General features: G+C 35.4%; 1 protein-coding gene across 1 annotated transcript; it reads right to left on the bottom strand.

The window, feature by feature from the left end:
• Window positions 1-1,093: 1,093 nt before the first annotated feature.
• On the bottom strand, window positions 1,094-8,931 carry LOC148225950 (uncharacterized). Its single transcript, XM_088204573.1, has 2 exons — window positions 6,710-8,931; window positions 1,094-1,114 (listed from the first exon to the last, which is right to left on the bottom strand). Exons 1-2 carry the CDS (start codon window positions 8,495-8,497, stop codon window positions 1,094-1,096), a joined length of 1,809 nt encoding a protein of 602 aa, XP_088060699.1. The 5' UTR covers window positions 8,498-8,931.
• Window positions 8,932-13,479: the final 4,548 nt, after the last annotated feature.

Raw genomic sequence — 13,479 nt, 5'->3', positions numbered from 1 at the left:
ATATTATTTAGGGTAAACAGAGACACGACACAAAGTTTTGTTGACTGATAACTCTTCGAAAGTTTCATTTGACTATCCCTAAGCACTATAAAAAATATTGTTTAAGTAATAACAATATTTTCTATCATTTTATTTTAATTATATAATAAATATAATATGTATTTTATATAAAAATACATACATACATCTTATTTGATTACTATATTACATTTCCAACGATTGAATTATGAACTAAAACGATACAAATTACCAGCACGAATCGATGAGTTATATGTTGCTACCAAATCGAGTTCTCTGTAAAAATATTCTAATATGTACATATATAGGTTTGTATGTTTAACTCTTTCATGGAATGACACGTGTATTTTTTACCAGAAATAATGGGTATACTAAACCTATCGCTGAAGATGGTTTAAATATGTCGTGTTCGCGTGACAAGATTCCCTAAACGATTTTGTCGTTAAACCGACCAGCTTGACGGTATATAATAAATTAAAATTAACCGTATAAGTGTATCGAAATGATCGACGTTAATATTTCATGCAATTTGATTTGTTCCAAATATATATCTACGTTGTTTGAATTGTATTGAAATAAGTTTTATAGTGGATCACGAACGTTAAATTATATTTGCTTAAAAATGTTTATTCTTAAACCAAAATATGTTAAACCTTTATTTATAGTATGTGCTACTATACCACTTACTTAGAAACGTGTTTTGTAGGAATATATTCTCAGAAATGTAATTTGTCATGAAATCCGACGCGGAAATTACATACTTGCGAAAACAGTAATTGTTTTTCAATGTATTATTACATAACAATAATTTACCACTTATCTGAAGACCCTTAAGCAAAAATAAGTAAACCTATATAAACTTGGTTTAAATATATCATACAATTCCAAACATTCCTACCCTCTCAATAAAAATACAAAGTCTTAATTATAATATGTTATTATAGTAGTAAATTTAAAATTTATAGCTCTAATTATTTTTGATTAATAAAAAAATAAACTATAATTAGAAATTTATAAATATGTTTAAAAATAATTAGAATATATAATATACACAAAACAGCATCTTTAAATACTCTTAAGGCAATTTTAGATCTTCCTGAATTAAATTTACATTTAAATTTGTTGATAAATTATAAATAATTCCATTTACCGCATAGGTACACATTAACAAAATCAAATATAAAACAAAAAACATTAGTCGCAAGATAAAATTAAGATGACAGTCAAAACGTTAGAAAAAAATATTTATCTTAGTGTTTATATTTTTTATTTCTCATTGAGTTTGCTTTCCTGAATATATTATGAACGTTTTATATAAAGTTTTTATATTTTATTTTTTATAGTAAAAATTAAAAGTTTTAAGTTTTTTTAATGCGTGTGATAGACTGTTATAAAAACAAGTTTTATTTAATATTTCACATACAACAATATTTACATCATTTGAAACATACACATACCTTTTAACAGACATATTATTAAAGATTCAAACGGTGAATAATAAAAAAATAAAACAATTATAGTGCACAAATAAAATAAAGAAGCACTTTCGCGATTATCGTGTTTCTATCACGTCGGTCTATCACCACTTTCAGAAAGAGGGTGTTGTAAAAACCCAAACTCAATAGATTCTAATCGTCCAAAATTTTATTGATTAGTCATTTATTTTTTCCTGAGATTAATAGCGTGGCACTTGGGGCCGTCAAAGATTTCATTGCCAATGATTTTTACTTACAAAAATATGTAAGTAGCTCTTTAATTTTGTCTTTGTCATATGCATCCCGTTGTGATTCTTGTAGCCTTAGTAAAATGAGTAATTTAATTTTTGTTATTCCATAATCTGACGTGTTTTTATCACGTCGGTCTATCACCACTTCAGAGAATAAGAGTATTATTTTTTATTATTATTTTTATTAAACAGACATCTTTTTCTTCTTAGAAGTTTTTTGATGTTCACATACGATTGCCAAAATATTCCTTGCTAATGAATTTTAAATTCGAAACATCACTAATTTTCTTGGTTCATCGTTATCTTATGGGTCTTATTTTTAAGGCTTTTGTGAATTATTTTTTTGTTTCTATGACTTTATTATTATCATGTTTCCTAATAACCCAAATTCAATTTTTTTCTCATAAGATACAAAATGTATGTAGTATGTACATATTACATAATAACAAAACTTGTTAATATAGTTTATTTACATATATTAAAAATTAAAGCTTAATTCAATAAAATATAAATAAAATAGTATTGAATGTGTAACACTTACACGTCTCACATAAATATGTAAGTATTCTTAATTTTAAACTCCCAGTTGAAAATATTGTACAGAGGTAAAAATCTCAAAGAGCCATAAATAAGATTTAGCTGTAAAGTGTGTGTGTTTGCGCTTGAATATGGCAAAAATGTGAAGTCAGACCCGAGGGAATTTTTACACAGTATAGTGTTGTTTTTCGCATTGCACATGACAAATGCTCCGCTGGAAGCGATACGTGTGTCGGCACTAAGTTATCTCTGTGTAGTGTTGTGTTGGAGGAGATTTGCGGAAACAGAGGATTCACGTATCTCATTTGTCTGCATCGGCTCCTGATGCTGCTACTGCAACTGCGACTGCAAGAATTGCACACACGCCCGGCTACTGATCATTGTTTCCCGTCCGCTGGATATTTATGGTGTCCGTCGAACAAGCTGCGACTGGGTTGTTGCGTTTTCACTGTACACAACCCATGGTGATTAATCACTGTGCTTAATTTACAAATATTACAATAAATTTTAAAAAAATATTGTAATTATATTTTTAATGACTCCTTTAATTTTATTTAAATATTATTTTTATATATTTTTATAACCACTTTATTAATTATCGAAAGAACACATTTTTCTATTACAATGCATTTGAATAATTAGTCACGTGAGATTTAAAAACATTTCTAGGTATAATTAGCTATAATAATATAAAACATTATAGTAAAAAAACTGATATAGAAAATTAAACTCCAACATTAGTAGAGTATGGAGAAGCTTTCTATGTTAGAATATCGTTAGTGGTTATGATAAGCTACACATTCGCACATTGCCATCAAAATACATTTCTAGGATGGCACCATACTGCGGTGTTAATGCAATTTTCAGAGACCATTGAATAAATAATATAGTTTTTGGCCTCCCTAGGTACACGCCTAGACAAAAATGGTCATAGAGACTGCAGGCACTCACGGCCTAGTGCTACTCGCGTTGCACGGGCCATGCAAATATGATCATTACTTATTCAAAATAAATGATACAGACATGGCGGTCGGTGGCGGGCTTCGTGAGACTTTGCATTTATGATATACCAGCAGCTAGCATGAATATTTCATAGAAAATACCCTGAAGACTCGGCGAATTCGCATGAAAAAATAAAATGAAATTGTTCCGAATCTACGGTTTAGTATCCCTGGCGCGTTCGATTGAGTAAATTATGACGTCTGTTTGGATCTTTGCGTGGCATATGGCGTATTAAACATATTGTAGAGAGACTTATAAACCAGATATATTAGCATACTATATAATCATATTCGATGATTTGGAAATTGATAAGTTACTAGTGATGCTAATTATCAGGAGGGTCTTAAATATTATTAATAGATAATAATTAGTTGAGATATTTCACATGTCTGCTTATATATAGTGTAATTTATAAGATACCTATTAACTGTAATAAAGGTAAACGGTAATAATCGTTTAAAAGCTACGAAATTTTTTAAAATGTATACATGTAATAAGGGCACAAATCTATATTAACCATCAAAAACTAAATTAATTAAACTTAAGTTCTATTTATACAACCGTTCTAATAACATAACGAAAATCAGCACAAGAAAATAAAAAAAAATTAATAATAAATTGTGTATGGAAAATAAAGAAATTAGCAAAAGAATGGTTGTCAGTTATAAAATATCATATTTAATTATTAATTTCGGTTTCTCACTTTCGTGAGGTACCGCAGCTGGTTGGCGTCCGGGTACAGGACGCTTAACTCTTTGCACTTTAAATATTATTATTACTGTTGCGACCTCTCCCCTTTGGAGATGGCCGTCTTTTCTTTTCGAAGGACCACCGTCTCTCGACGGAATTAAACGCCTCTAACCATAGAAATGCTTTATTATCAGAGTTTACATCCTCAGAATCCTTGCTGACGCACGACCACACGCCGTGACAGCTGAGGCGTCTTCAGGTTATTTATACACAAAAAACCACGCACGGCCATAACACACTTTTATTCGGCCATGCATAAATATATGTAAAAATGTCGGAACATTCTCCCCCCTTGAAGGAACGTACATACTTTGAACAAGGGAGAAGTATTGTTCTTTCAAAACACTAGTTGAACAAACTTATTGAAAAACAGTTGGCTGAACGCAATTATATTAACACACTCTGCCACAAAGGCGCAGAAATTATAACACATGAGTATTCCCAACCGAAAAACAATATCAAAGTATACACAACAAAAATTATAATACACAAGTATACAGAACAGATAACACGTACAAACATCGTAACATATGAACATTGCAAAAACTTATGTTTGGAACATTTTTTCCTCCCTACACTTCAAGTAGCTTTGTATCTTATTTTGAAACGATACTTGCTTACTCACTATCTTCTAATTTATTATCTTCTAATTGTTTACGCACATTTGTTTTATTACACTGTGTCCTGTTGCTGCTCCACTGGTAAGAGTGCTAGCCTGCTGACTGCACGTTTGGTGATGCCGCTAGGCGTTTTTACCGAGACAACGCGTACAACTCCATCTTCTCCTGGCTGCAACCCGATCGCTCGTCCAAGTTGCCATTGAAGAGGAGACAGATTGTCCTCCCTCAACAACACCATGTCGCCAATGTCAGGATTGGAGGAACCCGATCTGAAGCTGCGCTGCTGCATCAATGTCACATACTCCTTGGACCACCTGGCCCAGAAGTGCTGCACCAGCTGCTGCAAACGTCTGTACTGAGACAGCCGTGACTCCGGCACGTCGTGCACGTTTTCCTGGGGACAAGCAGTTAGTGGCTCGCCGATAAGGAAATGACCAGGAGTCAATGGAATGAGGTCATTTGGATCATTGGAACTTGGAGTGAGCGGACGCGAATTTAATACTGACTCGATCTGCGCAACGACGGTACTGAAGGCCTCATATGTTAAGGACGCGTTTCCCACTACCCTTACCAGATGTCGCTTGGCTGATTTGACAGCCGCTTCCCACAGACCGCCAAAATGCGGTGACCGTGGTGGTATGAATCTCCATTTAATCCCTTGTTCAGCTAACGAAGCCGGAACTTCCTTGAAGTCGGCAGATCTCATAAGCCTTCCTAGCTGACGAGAGGCTCTTACAAAGTTCGTGGCATTATCGGAGTGCAACTCGGCAGGTTTGCCCCTCCTCGCGATAAATCGTCTCAAGGTGTTCATGAACTCATTTGTAGTGAGTCCCGTGATAACCTCCAGGTGCACTGCCTTTGTCGCAAAACACACAAAGACACACACATAGCCCTTCACCATTGATCGGTTCCGATATGCTTTGGTGGACACATCGCAGAATCCGACCAATTTGATGGTAGACTGACACTGCGCAAACCTATGGCGTGGGGCAACTATTGCCTTTAGGCCATTTAAACCCCCGTACAACAATTGCCAGGAGCTGAATAAAGAGCTGGGGATTTTATAATCCCAGCCAAGCTTCTCCTTCCACAACTGCTGCATGTATATTTTTAATATTACAACAACGAGACCGACGAGACCCAGTGGATCAAAAATTTGTGCGATCGACTTGAGGATCTCCCTTTTGGTCACTGGGAGTGTCTCCGGGAACGCTGCCATAAAAAAGAACCTATCTGTTCTCGTTTCCCAGCCCATTCCCAGTGTCGTTGACTCATTCGTCTCAATGATATGGTGAGAGATCTGTCCCTTTGCGTCCTCCTTGAGATCGCTTATCACCCTCGGCTCGTTTGACAGCCATTTTCTCAGGGTTAAACAACCCTTTCTCAATATGACGTCAATTTGAGACCGTAATGCCTTAAGGGCCACAATGGAATCTGCTCCGGTGAGCAGGTCATCAACATAAAAATCATTTTTTATGACTGCAGAGGCTGCAGGAAAATCAGACTCTGCCTCGGCTGCAAGTTGATGCAGGCAACGCACCGACAAAAATGAAGCTGGAGCTGTCCCGTACGTTACTGTGTTCAGCTGGAACGATTTTACGTCGTCCCGTGGGTCAGATCGCCACAAGATTTTTTGAAATCTCCTATGGGAGGCGTGAACCTGAACCTGCCGGTACATTTTCTCTATGTCAGCCGTAATGACATACGTGAACCGACGAAAACGAATCAACACGACAAAAATATTCTGCTGTAGTTTTGGACCAACCATCAGTAGATCATTGAGCGAGGCACCGTTGCTGGACTTGAACGATGCATCAAAAACCACTCGGAGCTTGGTTGTGAGGCTACTTTCCTTTATCACAGCATGGTGTGGAATGTAGTAACCCTCGTCCCTTATGGACGGATCGGTGGGAAGCTCAGACATGTGACCAAGAGAGATATACTCTTTAAGAAAGTCGGTATACTCATCCCGAATCTTTACAGACTTCGCCAGCTTTCTTTCTAAAGCAAGGAAACGCTTAAGCGCTGGCTCGTATGATACACCCAAAGTGCGGACCTCTTCGAGCTCCCAGAACTTTTTTAACTGCCTGTCCATCTGCCCCAAGCTAAGATTGCAGGCAGGATCTTTAGCGGCCGGTGCTAAGATGCTACCTGACACTATCCACCCAAATGTGGAATTTGCCAGAATTACTACTGACCCATCCTCAAGTTCGATTCTTTTGCGCCCACTGCGCATTGATTCAAAGAACCAACTTGCGTTAAGGATGACATCCACCTCTCCCGGCAAATCAAATTCATTGTCTGCTAGTTGGATATATCTAGGGATGGCCCTACGTACATTGCTGTTGGCCATGCTTGGAATTTTTGCAGTCAATTTCGGCATGACCATACCGTCAATTACCGACCACTGCTTTTCCTTCCTCGACGCTATTTTTAGCTGTACAGAGCCTTGACTAGCAGCCACAGACTCCGCTACACCCACTATGTTGGCGCTGGATTTGCGGATGTTCAAACCCAGCCTGTCAACCAGTGCACATGATACAAGGTTCGTCTCAGCGCCAGTGTCAAGAAGCGCTCGGCAGACTTGCGTGGAATCATTTCGACCCCGGATGGATAATTTTACCGTCGAAAGTAAAGCTATTTGCGATACTACCTTACCGGTTTGACCTGGCCGGCAGGCCATTACAGCGGACATTGTCGCTTTTGGAGCTTCTGCTCGATCCCTATCTTCATGGAGCAAAAAGTGATGCCTTTTTGCACACACTGAGCAGCAACTGCCCCTGCAATTACCAGCACTATGACCTTTCCGCAGGCAATTAAAACATAGTGCGTTTCGTTTCAAGATGACCCACCTTTTATGGACATGTAATTGTTTGAAACTGTGGCACTCACCCAACTTGTGAGTCCCCTTGCACTGAGGACATACCTCGCGCAACGGCTGATGGCTCACTTGGTGAACAACTTTAGGCTCCTTAATAGGAACCTGAGTCGGGATAATTGTGTTTTCTAACACTTGATGCTTCGTTTTTAGGAATGTTAACAACGCTTCGAACGTTGTCAATTTGATTGTTAGTGCTGTCGCTTCCCATTCGCGGGCCAGCACCACTGCCAATTTTGACACGATGACCTGCACTAGGACAAAATCCCAATGCTGCACTGGCAGCCCAAGACCTTCCAGTGCTCTTACGTGCAACGTAGCCTCATCGATCAGCTTCCTTAACCCCACATGGGAGCTGGCGCTAACCGTCGAAATACTGAGCAGTGCTCTCCAGTGCTCAGTGGCCAAAATTTTCGGGTTGTCGAACCGTGATCGCAACAACTCCCATGCGAGGTCAAATGACTGACCTGCGGACTCTATACCGCGAAGGACCTCAGCGGCTTCTCCCTTGACCGAAGTCAACAAATAGTGGACTTTCTCTTCATCTGATATGTTTGCCTTTCGGCAAACAATATTTAGAAAAAGGCTAGAGAAATGCGGCCAATCTTTGTAGTTACCTTCAAATGAAGGCAACCGAAGGGCAGGTAATGAGACATTAGTAGGCGGCGCGACTGTTGGGAGAGGGGGTTGCCCCCGTGCATATCGCACTATTAACTCTTTCGCGGCGTAAATGGCTTTGTAATAATCCCTTTCGAACGCCGAGGTAGCTTCATCGTCCACCTCACCTATGGTGCATTCGATGTCCTCCTGGACCTGCCTGAAGGTCCTTAAGACATCCACAACGTCATCAAGATGTACTTGAAGACCAGACGCGTCTCCTCTCGACACGCAGCCCTCAACAGCGTCAGCAAATCGCTTAAGCTGCGACTGCAGCCTAGAACGCTTCAGTATGTCGCGTTTTGACATATTGACTCGAAGGAAAAGTTTGAGGTTAGGAAATAACAAGTGGGGAACGGCTAACCACTAACCTAAATGTCCTCTCCTCCGTCTGCGCAGCTTCTCGACCCGGCGGCTTCCCTGTGATGCCCCGCAGTTGCTCAGCTGCTGCTGCCCCGAATGCTTCCTCAGCGAAGCTCTGGTGGTCCATCCGGCTCGTAGGACCAAATGTTGCGACCTCTCCCCTTTGGAGATGGCCGTCTTTTCTTTTCGAAGGACCACCGTCTCTCGACGGAATTAAACGCCTCTAACCATAGAAATGCTTTATTATCAGAGTTTACATCCTCAGAATCCTTGCTGACGCACGACCACACGCCGTGACAGCTGAGGCGTCTTCAGGTTATTTATACACAAAAAACCACGCACGGCCATAACACACTTTTATTCGGCCATGCATAAATATATGTAAAAATGTCGGAACAATTACTTTGTTGTTTTTTTTTCAAGAATAATAATACTATAGTTTAAAATATATATTTAAATCATTGCGTAACTGTACGCGTAATAATAAAAAATGAATAAGAGTAAATGGCATTTTTTACTGCCCATTTTATTAATTTTACTCTAGTAAAATAATTACAGCTAAAATTACATTCTAAAGTAAAAATATTTGTAGAATAAATTGTTGTTTTACTATTTAATTTTAATTTATTAATTTCGGTTTCTCACTCTCGTGAAGTACAGGACGTTTAACTTGACACCTTAAATTTTATTATTGCTTTGTTCTAGGTTTTTCAACAATATTAATAATATTGTTTCAAATATATATTTATATTATTCTATAGCTGTACGCTTATTAAAAGAATTAATTAATTGAATGGCATTTTTAACTGCACATTTTATTGATATTAACTAGTTAAACTATTACAGCTTTGAAAAATTAATTGTTCTTTTACAATTTAATTTTCGTTACCGAATCCTATTTTTTTTTAACACAAATAATATATTTTTTATGAGCTGAAAAATCCCATCATTAGAGTTTTTTTTTGTTTTTTTTATTTACAATCGGTTTATACATGAACAATAAATATATTTTTAATATGATATTGCCATGTAAATAAACATCCCATTATATCCATCTGAATATTTATTAATACAAAAACTAATTTATTTATTATAATAATAAATTATTTGCTTATATTGATTAACTATTTTACATATATTATTAGTCAAGAGAGAAATTTTAACACTTAATATGTACGACCTAGCATGATTTTAATTATTCATAACCATAATAATCCGTAGGATTAAGATAATCAAGGTAATCCTAATATGTAGTAATTGGTAGAAATTATAATTATATGATAATTAATAATTTCAATCTTTCAAACACAATACTTACAAGTCAAGTCAATAATCAGCGACTTACACCACCTGTCGATCGTGCAGGTAAATTGTATTACGCAGATCATTCCTGTACTTTTTTATTTTTTATGTTCATTCTATTATAACTGAATATTTACGAAAATAAATGAAAAGTCACAAGGTACAAATATACAATACTGAAATTTTATTTTGACATTCCAAAAAGTTATTTGGAATATTTAATTTTGCTAAACTGAATATCTGCCTTAGTCACAGATTCGAATAAATTATTTTATCATTGGTATGTATTGATCTCATTTAATTTTCAATGAATTAAGTTATAATTATAATGCAAATACTTTCAATAATAATACACAATTTATGTAAAGGTAATTTAATAATTTAAACTCTTATAACATTATTATTTTAGGAGAAAAATAATAGCAGAATAATTATATATTTGCACTGTTTTGGTCATTAATTAATATTTAAAGAGAAAATTATTATATTTGTTTTCATAATTACTAAAACCATAAAATAACTTTTTAAAAGCTGTATGTAACATTTATTATGTAATTAAAGACAATACGAATATATAACAAAATTTTCATGAAAATTTTTCTGTTGTTTAGCAGCAAAGTTGAGATACCATTAATAATATTTTGTTACAAACATGTATTAATTAAATCCAGTAGTTTATCTACAAACTTTCAGTTGCCCATCTAAAATAAAAACACGTTTAGTATTACTAAAATAAATTTTACTTGCACGATAAAACAAGAGTTATAAATTGGTAATTCTTAAAAGACATGGATTTAAATAATTCTTATATATTAATTATTGTGCAACAATATTAGATGTATTTAATAAATACGACGTTATAAAAATTACAAAATAGGACAATGAGAGTAATTTTAAATAAAAATAGATTTACTAGTTGTAGAAGAATAATTATTAGATTGGAATAGTTAAATGTTCAAGAAATTTTGTAGACGAATGTTAGACCATTCATAGATAATAGAAATAATGAATGGTCGAATATTACTTTTTTATATTTTTTTCTAAGTTGTGTTGAGATTTGAATCCCTAAAGTCACGGCAACGTGTATAACTGAGAACTCATTCGTATATATTTCATACGAATTACTTTGTTTTTGTATACTATGTCTGTTTTAATACACCATATACTATTTATTGATACTGTACCTATTACTAAAGCACCAGAGAAACCTACGGGACAGTGCAGGGGCGACATTGTCGAATATAAATAACGGCATCGGTAGGGGAGGGTCCGGCTCCGTGTTGTAGGTAATGAACCCAATCCGGCATGCCATGGCTATACGATCTGTTTTGTCGGCAAGAGAGCGCAGATGCAACTGCACTTAGTGTCCATTGCCGTGTTGTCGGGGGGCAGGTCCCCGTCGTATCAAATTAACCGAAACAATTTATGGCGCCCGGGGTCCGATGTGCAACAATGCACTAACCTGATTGCACATTTTCATCGTGTAGCCTAGGAATTATTGCGTCGACAGGGCGAGAGCGACATCTATACATATACACATCTCTATCTGTCTAGTATATAAATTCAAGCTTGTTTTTGAGAAAAAATTGAACCAGAAAAATAAAATTGCTTTTTAGATATCGATTATAATTATTAAGATGCGACACGGATAGATGTGTCGTTTTGCAACAGTACAAGTTTAAGAGCTTACACCTTTACCATGCATAATTTCACTACTTCCGAGAAACCACAAGAGAATAGACTATGTACTTATGATGCATTTTTATTTTAGTAACGGCAGACTTAAGACAATATTATCCCAATTAAAAATTCACGAGTCGACGGAAGCACATTGAATTACATAGTGCAAAACTAGACTGTGCCACATAGTTTGTGTGTATGTATGTATATAATGCGCACTGTTAGAGTTTATATAGAGACAAGCTAGTAGCGGTTTTAGTCGATTAGTTTGCTAAGTAGCTATTGTAGCAGCGCCTGGGAGTAAGTGTAGCACACACCAGGCAAAATCTAGAAACTTAGTCCTCGAAAGCCACGTATCCTCGACTAATTTAATTTACACATCTTGCTCGACATCCGGCTGTTATTTCTTTGTTAGAAAACTTTCAACAAACGTAAATCATATCAAAGCTGATGCTATTAAATTATAATAAAATAGTTGCCGTAATTAAATTAATGTAGTTTCATTGCCCCCAAAAAATTAAAAAATCATTGGTTTGAATCCAAGACTTTTTTATATCGTATCTTGGTAATCGAATTGGGGAATTTGCAAATTCAAGTTCAAATCAATTACCATTAATTAAGTTTTCTTACCTTATCCCAGTCTCATTTTTTAATATATATAAGTGTTAATTTAGGCTGAGATAGCACACTATGCCAACAATAAATATGCTATATTAAAAAATATTAAAAAAAAACATTAAAAAATCATTATTTATCAAAAGTGCGGTACTTCCTTTCGGAATACACTTCCTATTAGAATAAACTTTTACAAGTCAGAACTTGATTTTTTTACTACTTTTCTTTTTACCTAAAACTATGCCATGTTTAGGCAAAAATGTCTAGCATACTTTTTACAATTATTTACTAGTGTTCTACGTTTTATGTTTTATGCTTCTTAAATATTATATATTTGCATTAAATGGTGTTTTACTAAGCCCGTATATATTTTGGAAAAAATTTAGGAAAAATATGAATTAAGCTAAGTGAGTTACGCTACAAAAAATTATGGAACCCTAGGTCATAAATTTCAATGCACCCTTCATAGCGGGAATCCCACATCTCGGCGGATTTCTGATTCACCAAATCGACATTCTACTTATCGCGCTCTCCTGCTCCATTTACATAAAACACACTCTTTACGCCGAGAAATGTTGCGTCGGAGAAAGATGGAGATAGCGAGCGAGCGAGAAAGACATATATAGAGCTTCTGCCGCCGAGATACTTCATGCATAATTTATCCGAGAAACATATTATTAATTGCGCAAATGTTGCTAATGCCACTCCGCTGAGAGCTACCGCCATAGATACCAGTTGCTGGGTGTCTTATTTTTTTCGAGAAGGAAAAAACGAAATTTATTTAGAAGAAAAAACATATCTCATTTGTCACTGTCAGAGTTATTTTAACCTTTTTTATGTTCAATTTTAACATGGCTGCGTTGAAACATTAGGAGTTATTATCTATATTCTCTTGATATAAACTCGATATAATAATAAATGGATAATATAATCGGCAATACACAATGAAATAAAAATATTATAGTTTTTACTGTAATACTGATACTTTGTAAGTGGTACTTACCGCGCCTGCTCCCAACCACTGAGCAATTTTGCTCGCTCGCTCACTTTTTTATTTATTTATTTATTGCAACATGACAAGCGTTAGTCTAATACATTTGAAACGTATTAAACTACTAGCTAATGAGACACCAGACTAAAATCAAAGTCTCTAGATTTATTTTATTATTTATAAACTATTATTTCAGCTTACATTTTTAAATTTTCACAATTCACGATTTTATTTTAATTTTTGCTCATGATATTTATTTACAAGATTATGAAATTTAGCTACAACTAAAAAAAGTATATTAACACAAAATAATAATTTTTTATTAATAACTAATTTTGCT

Source organism: Plectrocnemia conspersa, unplaced genomic scaffold (genome assembly GCF_051122295.1).
Source record: "Plectrocnemia conspersa isolate PC_06_02 unplaced genomic scaffold, ASM5112229v1 ptg000014l, whole genome shotgun sequence".
NCBI classification, from domain to species: Eukaryota; Metazoa; Arthropoda; class Insecta; order Trichoptera; family Polycentropodidae; genus Plectrocnemia; species Plectrocnemia conspersa.
Note: the sequence above shows the minus strand (reverse complement) of the source record. Positions and strands in the feature narration are given on the sequence as shown.